Source organism: Manduca sexta, chromosome 18 (assembly GCF_014839805.1).
Source record: "Manduca sexta isolate Smith_Timp_Sample1 chromosome 18, JHU_Msex_v1.0, whole genome shotgun sequence".
NCBI lineage: Eukaryota > Metazoa > Arthropoda > Insecta > Lepidoptera > Sphingidae > Manduca > Manduca sexta.
The window spans coordinates 809,022-829,285 of NC_051132.1; the positions used below are offsets into that span (position 1 = coordinate 809,022).

General features: G+C 33.6%; 1 protein-coding gene across 3 annotated transcripts in view; it reads left to right on the top strand.

The window, feature by feature from the left end:
• Positions 1-20,264, top strand: part of LOC115447778 (complexin) — a 289,970-nt gene that overhangs the window by 248,056 nt on the left and 21,650 nt on the right. The window contains exon 1 of one of the 3 annotated variants that reach the window (XM_030175002.1): positions 8,152-8,372. The exons of the other annotated variants lie outside the window; for them this stretch is intronic. Coding sequence (XP_030030862.1) covers positions 8,360-8,372 — 13 coding nt within the window. The 5' untranslated portion in view covers positions 8,152-8,359. Of the gene's footprint in view, positions 1-8,151; positions 8,373-20,264 lie in introns of those variants that run through there. 3 annotated transcript variants of the gene reach the window in all.

The following is a 20,264-nucleotide window of genomic DNA, read 5'->3' on the forward strand; positions in this document are numbered from 1 at the left end:
GATAGGACACGGGAGTGAAATTAATCACGAATTTTAGGGTAAGTGTTCTATTACCAAACTGACACGAAGATAAATATAATTAATATTCATATTACGGTGCTTAGGATACAAGCATTACCTACAAATAATCCGAACAGAAAATTTAATATTTTAATTTTGATGTTTTTTATTACAAAACTTATTCACGTTATATAAAGGTGTTTCTGTAACAAATCTTGATGATGTGATTACATACATTCATCATCCCAAGAGTTTCATCTGGGCAATGAGCCTCAACTCAGAGCCAACGAGCCGTCGCATTAAACAATGCAGCATAGAGTCGAACCCACGACCGCAGTTAATGATACGAACATGACTCGCGAATTAGCTTATTTAATTATGTGTGGAGTTTGATTGTCTTTTAAAGAGGGACGCTGGGCGGAGAAGAAGGTGGGATTTAGCCTTATTATGCCGACAAATGTACTGACGATGGTGGGAAACGATTAGTAGTACCTACCAGTGGGGAAGGATGAACTTTTCTAAAAGATAACCCGACACAAAATATAGGTATTTGCATAAATGCGGTGTGCAAATAGTTCTAAAAATTAGATTTTACATAATTACAAAAGGGAAGCCGACAGAAATCGGAACCTGATTAATTTAAGAAAACTTTACACAACATTTTTTCAACCGAGAAATCCGGGAATGTCTACTCAAAAACATTTATACGCTGTCACTAGACCAAAAGAATAATAATACTTATAGTATACAATAGTTTAACATCAATATCTTTATGAATAAGAGGCTATATGTTCACATCCAAACCATACATCTCCTCTGATAAGATTTCACCATTCGCACAAAAATCAATTCAATCACAGCACCCTATTTACATGCGGTGTAGATTTTTCTCCGGTATATCCGGGCGTGAGAGATGTCCGGACATATTTCCGACGTCACCGGCTGATCCGAAGCCGGCCATGATTTACACAACCTTTACCTGTGAGGAACTGTTTTTATGCGGTTTAGTTGTTTTAGATTTAGTTTAGACACGTTTCACCCGACTGCGATGAAATTGGGTTGTGTTTATTGTTTAAGAATAGGCGCGTAAGTGAGAAAGGTTGTGCCTCAATGGCTCATTAATAGTAACATCACTCTGAATTCAAAATTAATGACAAAAAGAAATGACTCGATAACTCTATGCCTAAATAGCAGTAACATCATAATTCAAAATTAATGACGATATTCTGCATAGCAATATTCTACACTAATTACTTTAAGAAAGCCAATATTTAGTCTCATAATTCCCCTAAAAGTCTTAATTTCATTTTCAATACTCTGGAAAACAATAGTGCTTAGAAAATGCGGGATGGTGTGAGATAGTCGAGAGAAATATCCATCGCTTTACTTAGCAGTAGATATTTAAAAAAATAAACTAGATAAACCATTTCCCACACAATCAAATAAATGCAATCAATTATTGCAACATAGAATCCCTTTCTCTATAAAATCAATTGGAAGGCTACGTAAGCTCTACATAGAGTCTAATTGTGTGTTTATTAAGTATCGGATTGGCGAGGCAGTGGCGCCTTTCTTATGCGAGGGGATTTCAACCCGATTGTCAATACAGAGTGACTGCGGGCTAACTGCTCGCTGGATTGGGTTACGTGATGCAAGGGAGGCGAGGTAGCGTGGAGAGAGACGTGCCTTTTTTGCTTAATACTTTTAAGTATTTTATACTAATAGATTAATAAATAAGGAAGTGCGTTGATGATAAATTATCATGATAATGATTAATTATAATACTTTACTTATATTGTATATTCATTTATGTTCCTCTAATATATAAATGGAAATTAGTTATTTATATTTTAATATTCTTTTAATAATTTATTTTATTTTATCATGATATTTAGCGAATAGTTTTTAAATGTACAAATGATCCAAAATAAATATTAAACCAATAAAAACCTTTTAAGCGTAAGGTATATTCAAAAATGCTTCTTCTGGTAACTTACACCACAATGTACACATTAGTGTGCCTGCGTTTTGTTTGGATATGCAGCCAACCTCAGCCTTCGAACGCAAAATGCTCCATTCTATAACATACTTTAAACCGATGCCTTATATGCTGCTTGTGCATGGAACTTTCTAAGAAAATAATTTATTTGTTAACCGAATACCTGACATTTAGTATATAGAAATAACTACGAACACTGAGATTTTTTAATTTATCTAATTGTACTTGATACGTAATTACTTTATCAGGCAAAAAAATATTTTCTTGTGTAAGATTGTTGGAAACTTGAAAAATCCTCTTCTGTCTCTCATATCTTAAACTTTGCAATACGTCTATAGTTCCATATTAGAATTCAATAGTTAAATAACAAAGAACTAATTTAAAAAGCAGTGGTGTTTATATATATACTACAAGTAATTTTTTTATTGAATTAATAGAATAATATTTTTTTTTCACATATAACATCATAATATTATGTAAATCATACATAAATATTACGGTATTCTTGATAGCTATTATACAGTGATGGACTTTATTTCACAAAGGCGCGAATGACCGAAAATACAGAGCTTAAAGTTGAATAGGAAACTTGTGGCACAAAGCTTTCACGGACCCTTATGCACTTGACAACGTGACGTTCTCTATCTCGTGCTAAATGATAATTCGTTTGCTTTTAACGGGTTAACTGAATTAAAATTGTGTTTGTATGTATGGAATAAGGGTACTTGTGCTTTTTAATATTAAATTCAAGGTTTATAATATTTTTTGTAATGTTATTTTTCATTTTAGCTAGTCTAATTTCACGTTAATGCATCTGATAGTTTCACTTAAACCGGAACACAACAGTGCATAAATATCCCTGCTTATTAGCAATAAGAGAAGTACTTAGACAGACTGGCAAATAAGAAACCGATTGAGCAAATTGTGCAAAAAATCTATTTAATATTGAATTAAACCCTACACGTTTACTCACGTAGTATTAAAATACAAATCTAATATTGAAACAAACACAATCAAACAAATATGAAACTTCATAAAACTCTCCCACAGATTGAAACTATCCTTTATCTCTAATTACAAAACCAAATAAGCCATTAACCCGAGAGACGGACACACTGGCCGAGAGAAGTGGGGTTGTGGGGGGTGCTGGGGGTAACGGGGGCGAGGGTCAGGGGGCATCGAGAGCTCGAATAAGAAAACGTATTTACCCTGAACCACTTGCGTGCTGTAACTTTATACCTAAACTGAGGCAGGGTTGCTCATTGTTGAGTTAAACTCTGTAAAGTCAAACTCATCGTCAATTTGATATGTCGTAATGATGGGATTAAAGCGAATAAATGTTACCTATGTTACAAATGCGGTAAATTATGTAATTAAGTGGATGTTTGAATATGATTGAAGTAAACGCAAAACGGATTCCATTCAACGGATTTAGAAAAGTTTTTACACAAATCCAATGTCTTGGATTAACATGTAGGGTACTTTTATTTCGGAAAACGACTTTCACATGAACAAAACCGACAGCAAAAACCAATATAAAATATATTCCACTATGAAATCAACTGGAAAATATCAATAAATTGTACATTTATTCAAATACCGCACAAGCTTCTCACAAATACAAATCAAAGTTCAACACGAGCCCACACCCCTGGCGGTCCATCAAAAGCCTCGCTGCTAAGTATATCAAATGAATTGTAAATGAAATCAGTGGCGAGTGGCGGGAACGTTTTATCGCGTCCGAGCTCCCCCACCACTCCTCCACCCTCCACTCCGGAGAACCGCGACGCGCCCAATTTATTTACACGCACTCATGCTGTACAGGACCTGGAACACCTGGTAAAGAGTTGGGTCACTTGTTTAATGGGTTGGAAGAGACGTATGGCGACTTTTTAATTTTAAATGTCTTCTTACCGTGGATAGCGGTGGGTGTATTCTGGTCTAATGGTTTAGAATATATTTCCTTTGCTACTAGATTTAGAACAAATATTTTCAACGTGGTATTGAAAGTATTGTTATCTATTAAATTGCTTTTTATTTTAAGAATTCATTGATTTAGTAAATAACTGGATGTTGCTCGCTAATGAGAGTTGCACTTTGTACTTTACCGATATATACTGTAGCCTATATTATATTTACCTGTTTGCCAAATTTCATACAAATTCGTGGATTTACGGTCACTGAACAAACATCAAAACTTATTAATTTTCAGCCTTTATAATTTAAGTAAGATGTATTTAACTTTTTGTATGAAATCTATTATGAGCTATGTAACTTAAAATGGAAAGCACTATAAAATTACAGAAGCACTCCTACTATATAAATTTGTAAAAGTGCTGAAACAATTGAAGTGGAAGCAAATGGCGAGACGCATCAAACCGACACAATGCATTATACTTCTGTTTAAGTCTACGAACGCGTAGCGTCGTACTACGCCGTAGCGCCGTAGCAGCATTACTACATACTATTGGGGCGATAATGTTTCGTAACAGGAAGTAATACAATTTATAAATTAATTTGAAATGGTTCACATCATTGATTTCGATATTATTTTACCTATAGTCTTCTTTGCTCACAACGAAATATCCAACAGTACTTAAATAATAATATTTAATGAAAGAAATTTAATTGAACCAGTCGACAATACAATCTTACACAACAAATTTGTATCCTAAGCCACGACATTGTCAAATTTCACTTAAATAATGAAATGTTTAACTCTAGTTTTGTTCTAGACTTTTCAGTCCGAACAAACTTAGACATTAGGTAATAACTTTAACAAAGACCGCAGGCGCCGTTACAAATCTAACTAAAACTATTATAGACCTGTCATTTGCAATGACAACTGTTTTTATTGTTATCTTTATTCAACCAAATGACATGAAGAATCGGTCACTGGCCTGCAGAACAGTTTAAAAATAAAAAATAATAACGCATCTTAAAAGATATAATTATAACATACTGTATAGCACTACCCGGCATGCGTCACCTAGTGGAATTAATATCTCGTTATATTCAAATACATTTAATGCAATAACATTCTTATAAAGAATTATAAAAATTTAAATTCCATTTCTTTTCAAAATACATCTTTATTCGTTTCTGTAAAAATTCTACAACAAAATGTCTTAAAAAGATAACGCGGAGAAAAAAAACTGTAGCAGCGTCTACGTGTCTACGAAACGTCGTAGTGCTACGAATAGCTACGATCTTTATTGAAAATTTTATTTTTCTTTCCGCAAGGAAGGATACGTGTCTATAAGACTGTTCTGAATATTATTTTAACTTTTCACACTACTTAAAATAAAATCGTCGGACATTTTCTAAGTTAAATGGTACTTTACCTTTAAAAGCATAATTTAATAATTGGTTTTTAGAATTAAATTTTAATTGTTTTATTTCTTTATTTTCAGGTAAAACAAGTCAGCCGCACATGATCCTACATTTCTACTGCAAAGATAAGTTCTCTATTTAAAACAACTATAGTTTTCTTTTATTAAAAAAAAACTTTATCCACTTTGGGAATATTGCACACTTGCACTTAACTTACAACTAACTTCTTTCGTGAACATAATTGTATCTTACTTTTATGAGACTTGACAAGTTTTCTATAGAAATATATTTATAGATAGAGTACGAAGTTGTAGGTTCATATCCTGTTGATTTTAGGGCACATGGTGGAACATACTATCAATAATATACACTTAAAAATTAGTAAAGTGGTTTTCAAGGTTTACATTATTATGGAAAGTAATTGAATAGGTTTCAATAACGTTTGGTATACTGATAGTGAAGTCCTGGATCATGAATATGATGCATACTTAATATCTTGGAAAAGTGCACATTGGGACTATTCTTGGAAAGTAGGAATTAAAAATAAAACATTTTCTTTATTTAACTAGCATAAAAAGATTTACCAACCTACAATCAATATATCGTCTGAAATAAATTATAATTTAAAGCACGTTACCGTTTTTTGTCCCTAAAATAAAATAAATTATTTTACAGGTCTCTCTTAGATTTAACGTATAATTAATAATAAAAAATAGAATAAAATAGAACTAAGCTGCACAAAGAGCTCACAAAGAGGACAATTCCAAAAATCACTAAAACGTGACAAGGATGACAATATACCCTTAATACAAAAGAAAGGAACGGGAACACTGCGGGGCCATTTTCTGAGAGGCCACTTTTATTTTAACGGTAATCGACTACCCTTAGTGGGTCGATGTGCAATGAAGTGAAAAGTTTTATGAAAAAAGCATAATTCCCCGTGAAACCTTTACCTATTTTACAGCTCTTACGGAACGATTCGGGCGTGAAATGCTTTAGGGATTTTATGTGAGCTTAAAGCTTAAGCCGATAGTCATCTCGGGGTTATAGTTAGTGCCGTACCGAAGTATCCGGCACGGAACTTACGAAAATCCGGATCATAAATTGATATAAAAAGCTTATTGAACACTGAACAGCTTATCACATTAAACCAAAAATGTGTTAAATAAGTATAGTACTATAAAAATTAATAAAGTCTTACGCGACGTAAATTACGTTCAGTTACGTCATGTAGTAAGATCCTGAGAAGTTAAGAAAAGGCCATAAATACATATATTTACTTACACGATAAAGTTTAGTCGTAAGATGCTTCTGGGAAAGTTCTGTATTTTGTCATTGCCCATCGTATAGTATAATTATAAAAAATGCCTTCTAATTTGAAACCAGTATTACTTTAATCACTATGACACTTAACACCTAATGTCTCTGTTCTGATAAAAGCAAGTAAAAATGCCTCGTTCAAACTCATAACATCGAACCTAGATACCCACATTCCCCACACCATTAGTATTCAGAGCACCCCTCGCACGCGCGACTCGCAAACTATTGCCTATATTAAACGCCTGCATATAATTTGAATATGTTATTAAATCCTTGAGATGAGAGTGCTTTATGAGAAACGATCTTAGTGGAACACTACTAATATGTTTAGCGATATACTGATGAAGATAATGTAATTTAAATTATAAAATTCTGATTGTTTGAAATCATTTGTATTTTTTTTATTAATTGAAAATAGAAACGCTACGTGCTCGTTACTTTAATATTAGATGTAAAGTTACATAATGCTAAAATAAAAGCTTCAATAAATATATGTAAACAAACTCCTGCACTTAAATACCCACTTTAAAACAATAGTATTAAATTTTCAATTCATTTTAATACTAAGTATGATTTCTTTCCGTAAATAAATATAAGTATTCTTACGCACTAGTAACTTAGACTGCTTCGCTACAACTCTTAAAGTAACTAGGTCAAAACGTAATTTAAAATCAAACCCGGAAATAATTTTACGTCAAACACAAGAAATAATAGTAAATTATTTAATGCACTGACCTTTGAAAGATTTAACGTGTGCATGAAGCCACGCCCCCCGCGGTGGCCCTTTGTGGCGCGCGGACATGCGCACGGCGCGGGGCGGTGGGGCCCAGGGGAGCGTCGAACGGGGCAATGAAATATGACTCCGATTACTCTTACTTACATTTTATTTATGATTACGTATTTTTGATTTTATTGATTGTGGGTATTTTAAAGTATATGATTGGTTTAATATGGATCTCTTGGGACGGATAAAGAAAAACTGTAAATTCTTAGGTTAAGAATTAATGAAGGCAAATGCATTTTAGATTAAAGCAAATTCTCAGATTATTATTTTTGATCAGCGGCAACTAGAAAAACTTTCATGATACTTATATCCGAACTTCTTAATAATAGAATGATGAAAATATAACTTATAAACTGAATATAAATTGAAACATTAAAAGCAAACGCGGTAAAAGGACGTAAATTATGATTAAAAGATCATACAGCGATACCGAAAATAATTAAAGCGAAAATATCCTGTACAAATACTTAACCGGACCCTCGAGACCCACACAGTAAAGAACTCACTCAACACCTAATCATGATAATTATTATTAAAAGTACTATTTCAAAAGAAATAATTTTTCCTCCTCCATTACCAGTGACAATGGGAAAGCGGCTCCTTAAGTAGCGTGAGAGCGAGACGCACACTCTCACCCGTAAGTGCGAACGAGAGAGCATGCGCGGGTTTGCGCTTATAAACGCGCGCCGCGGCGACTCGGCACCATTGGCGCGGTGCCTTTCCCGGCGATCGCATCCGTGCTACGATGTCGTAGCTCAGACACGATCTTTTCCTCTTTCTTCTCTTCTATACGTATCATGTATTACTTTCGCAAAATTTGGTGCTCAATTTAAATATAGATATAAAGAGGTATATTTTATATACGCGTTTTGTTATGGAACCCCGTTGATATAGTAGGTAAATTAAGTGAGAACAGCGGGAAGATGAACTTCATAGGTAAGTACCATACACACACCACCACACACCACACACAATTTTAAAATATTATTCACTCCTAATACTTTTCAAATTAATTCATATACTTCTTAATAATTATTTATTTAAATTCGGGAAACTGTCATTCAAGTTTATAACTTACGGGATTAATTTTACTGACGAGTTTTAAATAGACAAAGGGAAATCAATGATTTCAACGCACATATTATATAGAGTGCATGAAACGGCAGGTTTAAAGCCGTACGCATTTCTATAGAGCTATTCCAGTCATTACATTTTACTTTGAATGAATATTCTATTCAGAAGCTCCACTCTGGGTACTTGATGCGATTTTATTCAATTCTCGGAATTTATAAAAAGCGAATAAAAAATCTGACTTTAGTTTAATTGAAATTTTTGAATAAAGCTAAAGTCTAGTGGTGCCAACATGCTTTCTAATATTAAAATTATTATTGTACGTATTAGCATTATTTATATTTCAAAAATACATCCCTTACTACATCAAAGATTTTAGCAATAGCTTTAATGATAATTTCAGAATTTTCATTTTAATACCGTTTTTAGTAATTTTATCATGGACTTTACCAAAAACTCACACACTTTAAATAACTGATAAGTACAATCGTTAAATAACATTTCATATTTTTTCAAGACTGAACTTTTAAAGAAACACTTATAAAAGCCATACACGTAGTCCTGAACACACCAACTTTCATAAAATCAATTCACACTCTACACAAGCTTTACTATATTATATTTCTATTTTTCATTTCCATTCTTTTTGAGTAATGGGGGTTTATGACATCGGATCCTCAAACCAGTCATTATTTTTGGTACACCATTCGTCCCACAGACAAAGATTGCAATTCAACATTATCGTTCAACAGCAGTACAAGAAGGCACTTTGTATAAGTAACTTATAGCATCGGCAAGAAAGTAAAGTTTAGCTTTCGTTTATAATATTCCAAAGTTTCTCTTGTGTTTGTATAAGAAGAATATTTTTTACATTTTTAATATATTGCCATGAAATCGTTATAAATATAGTGTCTTATGAAAAACATTTGAAAACCTTCTGTGTTTGAAGACTTATTTTGTCTAAGATTTTTTATTTTCAAATCTATGTAGAAACGTTGAGGCTCAAAATATATTTATTTTCTGGAACACCGAGAAGTCAAAGCTATTTCGTTTTATAAAACATAATTTGTCAATTGAAACCTTGTAGAGTACATAGTTTTTATACGAAGAATACTATAACATTCAATTTTGCTATAAATTGTAGAGTCCAGAGAGAGTACAAAACTTTAATATGCCTTTATCTTTATGAAAAGGCAGAGGCGTAATTTATATAATAACTTAACATATAGAAATCTTATGTTTTATACTTAGTCTGGCCATAAATACTGTTACACTTAATTATAAAAAAATATTACATTTGAATTTCGAATCTGTCATTTTTATACGATTGTTCATTGTGTTTTCTCATTTTGGCGCCAATACATTGTAAAATATTTTGCGATATTAAAATGGTGTGGGGTGATAAAGAGAACCGAATCGCTGTGATAGCATTACACAAAGTAGGTATGGAGCCAAATGCAATTTTTAAAACTCTCCATACACTTGGTATTAGTAAAATGTTTGTGTACCGGGCTATTAATAGGTACAATGAGACCTCCTCTGTTTGTGACAGAAAAGATCTGGCCGTCCACGTAGTGTTCGTACGAAAAAGGTGGTCAAAGCAGTAAGGGAAAGAATTCGAAGAAATCCTGTCCGAAAGCAAAAGATTTTATCTCGGGAAATGAAGATAGCACCTAGAACCATGTCGCGTATTTTAAAAGATGACTTAGGACTTGCAGCCTATAAGAGACGCACTGGCCATTTCTTAACTGATAATTTAAAGAAGAATAGGGTGGTAAAATCGAAACAACTACTGAAGCGGTACGCAAAGGGAGGTCACAGAAAAATTTTGTTTACGGATGAGAAAATTTTTACAATTGAGCAACATTTTAACAAACAAAATGACCGTATTTATGCTCAAAGCTCTAAGGAAGCTTCCCAATTAGTCGACAGAGTGCAACGTGGACATTATCCGACTTCAGTGATGGTTTGGTGGGGTGTTAGCTATGAAGGAGTGACTGAGCCATATTTTTGTGAAAAGGTATCAAAACATCGGCACAAGTGTATCAAGATACCATTCTTGAGAAGGTAGTTAAGCCCCTTAACATCACCATGTTCAATAACCAAGTATGGTCCTTCCAGCAAGACTCGGCGCCGGGTCATAAAGCTCGGTCCACGCAGTCTTGGTTGGAATCGAACGTTTCGGACTTCATCAGAGCTGAAGACTGGCCGTCGTCTAGTCCCGATCTTAATCCGCTGGATTATGATTTGTGGTCAGTTTTAGAGAGTACAGCTTGCTCTAAACGCCATGATAATTTGAGTCCCTAAAACAATCTATACGATTGGCAGTGAAGAATTTTCCCATGGAAAGAGTGCGTGCTTCTATTGATAACTGGCCTCATCGTTTAAAGGACTGTATTGCAGCCAATGGAGACCACTTCGAATAAGCTTTTTATATTTTTAATTGTTTTATATTTATGTATTAAACTGACACACTGTAAAAGTAATAAATGTTATTTGCAGTTAACAATTTTCTTTTTTCTTTATTACAATATTTATGGCAAGACTAGGTATTACGATAGGTTATGAACCTATTGCCATGTCGTTCACAAATTCCAGTCCTAAGCATTTCACATTTTGAAACTCAGATATTTAGAAGCCTCAGCTGAGAATCAAACCTAAGACCTTCCGGGTCACTCATTCGAGTCTTACCAACCCGAAATTATGTATTCCAAATAGATAGTCTTGCCAAACTAAAAGCAAAACGAAATTCAGAAACAATGTTAAAATCCTGAAAAATCACATCATGCTCTAAAATAGGACACGGCTACATAAAGTCCTGAAAACATAAAATCAATCATTCATACAACTCAACTAACTTGAGTCATAAATATCCAGACTCCAGTGATTTTGGGTCTGGGATTACGTTCGGTGCGTATTGAGGTCCCGCGTTGCGTCCGACTGGCTGAAGGCCATCTCTTGGCCCCCAGGCCAATTGGGTTAGAGCATATGGCGCAGAACGTGAGAGGGATATGTAGAGTATGCGGTAAATGTAAATTATATTATTTAATCCGTTACATGCGAATCTAAATTTGAATGACACGATGGAAAGGACGCAAACCACACGATATTTGCCAGTTAAGATATATGTAAGAGGCTTTTCTTCACTTCCATGTGCCGGCAAAAAAATTATTCCAGGGATAAGAGCCATTTTAGGTATCCTAGCTTACTTCTGTACGTTATGTGCTCGAGCCAATCTACTTAGATTCGCTTGAGCAGCTTATCACGATTTCCAAAACCGGGCAAGTTACCAAATATAAACAAATTAATATACCTGTAAATGGAACTTAGAATCGTTTCTCTTGCCAAAACTAAGTTAGTAATATATAAAAAAAAGTAATAAATAACCGGGATCTTTAGCTCAAATGCAATAAGTAAGAAATGTAGAGCCAATACAATACCCGGATACCAATTTCACCCGGGATATAGTTTAAAACAAGTAACGGGTCGTCGCATTGCAATCACGGACAATATTGCTGCTGTAACCCGGTTGAAACTGAATTACCGGATATCCGGGCCGGGTAATCTAATGTCGCGCCGTGCCACTACTAGTTATAGTCTCGGAGTGGGATATTAAAAGGTTTTCTCGGAGGCATCTTGGCATTTTATCCGGCATTAAAAAAGAAAATTATATTAAAGCAATGTCAGGATACGGTTGCTTTGCTTTTATCTAACTGGAAATGTCTTTTAAAAGAAAAGCAGTTTGGAGACAGCGTGTTTTCTACCTATAACAATAACTTAACCAATACAAAGTGTAGCATCAACCCAGATCACGGATAATATAAGACAGTTATTAATAAACACTTTTATTTATATAAAGATTTACTTTACCCGTGTTCTTTCTCGTATTCGCTTCAAAATTTAATGTTTGACTTAAAACTATATTTTTTAGCATTTATTACCTTAAATACTGTTTAGTAACTTCTGAAAATACCGTGGTATTATATAGTTGCAATATTAATTTATCCATAATTATATTTTGAGTGCATGAATACCAATTAAAATTCATTTCAATACAAAACACAAACGAAATTACATTCAATGGAATTGAAAACTTAATTTCAAAGATTTATTATTCATTACGTTAATAATTAAACTGTATTTAAAAATTAATAATGATGTAATTAAACTGCGCTCTTGGACATGGACTTTTCTAGATAGAAGGGTCGAACACTTCCCTAATAGGTAGGGTAAAGTTCACATATCCTCGATTTTTTATGAAGAACTCTTACTATATCGTCTGCACGATTTTTCGTTTTTAAGCTATCTTTAACAGTACAAGCGTAACGCACTTATAATTAAGGAATCAGAATCAGTTCATTATTGTATATTGTCTCCAATCATCTCTACATTTTTAAAAGTCTATGAAATTTATCAAAACCCTACGGAATCTACGCAATTTGTACAAAATCGGTCAAAAACCTGGAACCGAGTACATAATCCCGTACATAAAACGTAGTATACATCTCTCTCGGGTACCCGTAATGGTATAATCCACGCAGCAGGGGCTAGCTAAAAGCATATCGCTGTTCTTCTGGTCAGTAATACCTTTACACTTTAGTATGAGAGAGAGCAATGGATACATCGGACCGGATTTTTCGACCATTAAAAGTTTCAAATAAGATTTGTAGGATTACTCGGTGTAAGGGATTTTATGTTTTATGGGTTTAAGTCTGTTTTTTGGATTATGGAGTAATGTAGGGTCCAGTTACTTCGATATATTTACTTTTACTCCTATTCGTAGCGGTTTAAGCGGAAATATAACTAGCACGTGTTGTGCAAAGGGGCGATACTATTAGTCGAAAGCAAATTTAGATATAATCCTTACTATACTAGAAATTGAACCCCGTATCCAACGGCGCGGTGTTGCAACCCAGTGTATTACTAGACCTATAAATTAAATAAAATATCTGCGTTCTTAAAATGTTAATCTTAATATAAACGAAAAGACGTTAAAAACTCAGAAAATAAAGTTAAATTGAAAACTTTTCGAAATGTTTCGATACGGAAAGAATTAGGAGGAACTTCCGCTTTTCATATAAAAGAACTTTTACCTGAGAGACAATGGGAACCCATTAAAGCCTTATGAAACATTTACCGACCGATTAAGGATGATTTTTTATACAATAGCAAGACGAGCTAGCTTACTCGCATGATGGTAAGATTTACTTGTTCTTTTTCTTTTAAGGACTTATGACTGCTCATATTTGCTCCTAATGCCAAGCTTTTATTAAGTAAGGAGATGACAAATGAACCCTTGTAATATGCAAATTTATTAAAAATATAAAAAAGGAAAGTCGCTGAACAAATCCAACTTTATAAAGATCATCAAATTACTATTAATATTGAACATATGATTAGCCTAGATGTATTATAATATTTTTGACGAGAAATAAGTAGAATAGATGCAAGATACGTTTAACTTTTTTATATAATTACTAGTTGACCCGACAGACGTTGTCCCGTCTTAACTATGAATTTGCAGCGCGCATTCTGTCAATCGCTGAAAATAAGTTTTCTCAAATTTTCTAACGTTCCGCTCAACTTCCTTAACTTTTTCTTTCATAAGATCCTTTTCCTGACAATAACAAACACAACAAAAAAATAGTGATATCGGTCCAGCCGTTCACGCGTGATGGCGTGACCAAGGGAAATAGGGATTCATTTTCATATATATATAGAAGTACGTAATATACTTTTATTCTTATTCCAATTAAACAACATTTAATTTTAATTGAACCCACTCCAGTAATAGAAAATATCAATAAATGTTAATATATTCAACTCTAACCTGCTTTTAAAATATTCAAACCTATTTGGATTCCACATACAATCGTAATAAAACCATTCGTAGAACGCCTACGAGGCTATAAATAGCTCGAGCCGGTAATCGATACAACTACTTTACATCGGAACAAATTATTTCTAATTGCGTAGCTGTATGGCTACGCGTAATTATTCAACGTATTTGTATTTAGTAACATAATGATCGTAGCCAATTTAATTCATTAGTAGAGACCTTCGTAGCACATACATGCACGTAGCAATTAAGCTAAACGTAGCGCATCTCTAATACGTAGCACATCTAAGCGTAGCGAATAGCGTATAGCCGATAAAATCTTACGTGTCACGTATACTCGATTCTAGATGTAGCACTCCTACATTATCTTGTAGCATCGTAGCACAATTCCTACGTAAACTGATACATAAAGTAACGTAGAATGTCATTCATTCTACTCAGCTTGCTTTTTTGCATTTTTCCTCACTTTCATTAGCACATTCGATTAGTGCAAATTGTACTATGTAGGGCTGAGCGCTGTATACGTGTATAAACGAGCAAATACACGCGGCTAACGAACCACGGCCCAATCACGCGATACTACGATGTAAATTATTGCGGAAACGTTGTGAACTGCGCGAGTTATGGACGTGGGGAACTTTAAATTAGGGGATTAGGGATTTTTTTAAACTGAATCATATATGGGTCTAATTTAAATTCAAATAAAATTGGCATTAAATTTAATTTTTTACTACTTCATAAATGTTCTACTTCCATACAAATAGCTTCCTTTTTTTAAAACTTTTATAACGATTCATAATACATAGGATACTTTAACCATTCTTGTTAATCCTACACTGGGTACTGTTCCGATTCAGTTCAGAGTTCTCACCATGTTCATTCCTACAAAGCTGACAATCTATCGGAGCCTTGTTTATGAAAGTCAAACTGAGGTTAGCTGGGCCCTATAAAGTCCTAAGACCTTACATTATTTCATATTATAACCTAACTCGATACTACCTTATTTCATTTTCATTATCCAATCAGCTATGAAAATATTTTCCATATTTCGTATCGATACGATATAAAAGAAAATTTATCGCCTTAGATCACTATCGCGAAAAACACGCAATTTTTATTGGTATCTGCTTCTACAGCAACCTTCAGTAATTTAATACAAAACCAATTACTGAAAGCTGAAAAATTTATAACTGAATAGATGGAATAAGTTATATAAACCTACTGTTTAGTAGTCTACGTTACTTTAGGTCAACTACTCTACCAGCAGCACGCCAAGCTTTTACAAACGCGCCTGTCTTAAAAATGCTCACTTAAACTATAAAATCTTTTCCCAATATAGCTTCAGCTGTATGCTTATCCTATGACAGTAAAATTATTCAGTTAATTGTGAATACCTTTTATTAAAATGAATCATATGTTTAATTTTAATTACATATTAAGAGCTTAAACTTTACGTATCAAATGGCGGAACCTCGACCCCCTCCGTCACTACAAATGTAAAACACTTATTAGAAATAATTTTCCGAAAGATTTACTTATGAAAATATGTAAAGATTTTGTATTTATTTGAAAAAATAACGACATTTAAACTTAGATCAATAAATACGTTGCAGCCCGAGGCACCCCTCTTAGGCGTCTGTGCCCCGTATAAAAAGTTTGAGTACAGCTGCTCTACGTGATAGATGTCTCGAGGATCGATCTTCGTAGAGACTAATGCTTTGTCTATTTTTAAACAACAATATGCAATTACTATAGCACATAAAGGGAATTGAAGCGTAATTCAATACTACCTTATCTTGTACTCTACCATTTGGTGCAGTCTCGTCGAACGTCAGTCCCAGGATAACAAAAAACAACATAAACTCTGTAACGTTTTCAACCTTCGGAATAATTTACTACGAGCCCAAGCTTTAAATCGAACTCTTTATTTCCCTAAATATTCCACATTCTATTTCCATACTTAATTTATGAGCCATAGAGTACATTCTTCATTGTTTAGAAATAACTATGTAGATCCTAGCGGCTGATGGGACGCCGGCACGCGAATTTATTTCGGTCGGCTTTTGTTTCGGTGTATACGATTTTTAAATGGGTTAACTTTTACTTTGGGAATTTTAATTTCGTTTTTTTTTCAGCTGTTGGTGGTGGTTCAATCAACCGATTTGTTTTGGCTTAGTAACAAAAGCAGATACCTAGTTTAATGATACAAGCAGTATCATGAAAAGTTAAAAAATTTAGAGAATTGCATAAAATACATGCTAAGTTGCAAAACTGATTAAAACTCTTTTGCAACTAAAGGTTTAAAGCTTTATATTATAAATGCGTAGGAAACAATAGAGATACGTGAGCTTACCGGCTACAAGCTTTAATTAATTAAAACCCTCATCAAGCTAGTAGGTACTTAGAAAAACCAGATACAACATATAATCATACTTGTAATTGTTACATTTTATTTATTCAATGTTCTTTTTTTCGTATCATGATTGATGATTGTAATTTAGAGGTCTTTAATTGTAGTACTTGTTTACTTACTTCGATAGGTTTATTAAAATTTTCCGAATTCTATTTTTATATACGCTTGTTAAAAGTTTGTAACCAATGTCATGAGTCCGCCGCGTAGTAACTACATATATAACTAACTAGTAAAACTCTTTGAAATGCATGTTCATGAAACAAAACTTTTTTCACATTTTTAAGTTAAATAATTGAGAGCGGCTCTCGCAAAAACCTCAACATATTGCTCTGAAATCAACCTCAAAAACTCACCATCTAAAAAACTACCGAACATTCTGTCCGCCTCAACTCAACAAATTTGTAAAAAAATCCCAACTCGTGTAATCAAGTGGGGAGGATGGATGCCGGCGCGAGCGGATTACAAGCGAATTCTTTCAGACTCGCAGCTGCCGCTGATTGAATACGGACAAATGAGACCCGCCAGATAAATTAGTTACCGTTTTTAATTTAAACAATGTTAGAATGCTGGCTGGAATGTATTTACGTGGTTTTTTAATGCTTTAATATACTTTAAAAATAATTTTGCTATTACTGTTGTATGTCTGTTTAAAACTTGATATAATATCCCGACGGTTGAGCGTAATGTTATTTATTACTTTGTATTTCAAAGTTCTTGATAGTATACGTTTTAATCATATTTATTACTTCGCGACTTCTGTGTAAATGCTATTCCTGATATAAAGATATATAGAAGCAGCTTTCTAATCTATGCTCCCAAATAAATCATAATAAATTGAGTACTATCTATCTTAGTTGTTTAATACGATGATAAAAACAAAATTTTCTTAAACTTTAAACCGGCCCTAAATAAACGCTTTGCCTCTCAGTCGTAGAAAACATAACTTCAATAAACTCTGCAATTAAAGAATGTACCATCTGTTACTTTCACCGAATAAAATAAGTGAATCAAAAGCCGAACTTGTCACAAGTTTCGAAGTCGCTTTGACTTAACTCTAACTTAAAGTAACTTAACCACAATTAACATAAAGACACTTCGCCACTTATTGCTTTGAACGTCTTTTGTTGAAATTATTACGGTTCGGTGAATCTGTATTATTTACTCAAAGAAATATTTTGTTTCTCTTTGAGAATAACAGAATTACTCATTGTGGACTAGCCAAGCATTTAATACTGACATTTGTAAAATTTCAAGTCCAACATAACCCCTAATCGATGTTAAACACTATCACTCTTACTTATAAAAATTTCGCAAAGCTGTGCTTAGTTAAAACACATATTTACTCGAACAGCTGTAAGTCAAAACTCGACATCATGTCTCTTACTAGGGTTTAAACTGGGAAACCCGTGAGGTTTTTGACAGCTATTTAAGCAATTCTTAACCTCTTCTTAACGCTAAAACAAGTTTATAAGTAAGACTGTATATTTTGTCAAACATGTTAAGAATTCACATGGTTTCTGAACGATAACTCATATTCACTCTCTCTGCATACTGAGTGTTTACTTCTTAAACTAAACTATAGTTCATAACAACTGGCCTCTTTTTCCGACTGCCGCTGAACCATGACAACTGTACGAAACAGAAGTATGCAGAAAGCATCCAATAGCCAACATAGGCTACCGTTTATCGATCTAGCTAATAATAGACCGCGGGGTGTCGCGGTGCACATATGTATGTGTCGGTCCGCACACGCGACGTCTCTGTTACAATGTTTGATGGAATTGTATTTGTGTCACCAATTGTGCCAAGTTTTAGGAAAAGATCGATTTTGGTTAAATAATATTTTTAAGAATAAATTATTACTATGAGACACGGTTTTGACTTTGCCCTAAGATACTAGTGTTAGAGTGCTATGTCATTCTGGTTATGAGTATTATTTATATAACGTATTTCACTGTAGGCACTTATCCGCGCTGTAAGTCCAATGTATTCACTTTGCAGTACTAGCATAAAGAACTTTCTAGTTATCATGAAATCAATATTTGTGATACACGCAAACATTTGTCCCAACAACCTATGGAACGCTGATAATTTCAGCTAAACTAAGTAACAAACTTCAACAAATTGTTCACTACCTAAGCCTACACTTTTTCATATCTGTATGAATACACAATCAGTGGTCTTTAAACAACTCTCATACAACCTAAAACTTATATGAGATAGAGTTAGCAAGGCTTTATCCGCCGATAAGAACATGAAAGCGCGGCCGCTATTACCGCCGGACCCGAGCAACCTTTTGGGAACGCCGGATGTGGCGCATTGAACGAGCGGAAGCGATTTTTTGTGACTCACAGTGTTGATTTGCAAAAGTATGTTTTTCTAAGGTAATAAGGCTCAAAAGCCTATTAATGTAACTTAGAATTACCATTTGATTTACCCAACAATCTAAAACAACAATGATTATAAATGCTTAAATGAGCCACTGTGATGGGTTTTCGCCTATTTTTACGCCCGTCATGAATTCTAATAAAAAAAAGTAATCAATGATCCACGGCTTTTTATATTTACAAATTATTTAACATTATACTTAAAGAAATAAAACAGTATTTACTACAAACTTTAATTAATGACGTACATTCATAAAAGGAAAAATTGATATCCCCCCTCCTCTAACAATACAAAAACTATTAACTCTTAGTTACTTTCCTCTATAAAGCAAAAAATGATGTATGTACTTTTTATACAAATAATATTTTTAATTTTCCGCTTCGTTCATATGTGTGACCACACCGCAGGGCTCTTTGCTAGTCCCAGAGGTAAAAAGGTCTTACATTATTTTCGCATTACATCCAAAACATAATAACTTATAAAGTACAAAATAATGTTACGCCCCTTTGTATAAATCTGTTATATTTTTGTTATTTTATGTATATTTATCAAGATTCAAACGAGAAGGGATTTAAAAGGGATTGTGCTTTATATTTCTGAAAAAGAATAGTTTATTTACGAAGCAAAACATTATTGTAAATGTAATATATTATATACTCTCTTGCTTGTGTAATATACTCGTGTTTAAAATTACTTTTGTCTGTTGACAACTTGAGTTTATAGCCTATAATATGTTTACTACAATTTCACCTAATGATAAAATATGCATTAAAATATGTTTAGCTGTTTTATGCAATGCATAAACAAATCCATAAACTCCTGAAAAAAGATTTTATATGATTCATATACTAATAATTACTCATTAAAGAACATGTAATAAAAGTACTGACTCTACAGTGTTCCAAAAATGACCTGCCATTTACAATAATAAATCAGTAATTAATACAGAAACGCAATAAAACCCCCATTAAGCAAACGTAGAGCGCATGCGTCGATGGGGGGTCCTTTCCGACCCAATTAGCTTTACGAGTTTGTTTATCGCGAGTGCTAAGTTGTTAAACATTATATATCTTAAGTACTCTGTATTGACGACCCTTGCTTATCCCAAAACTTATAG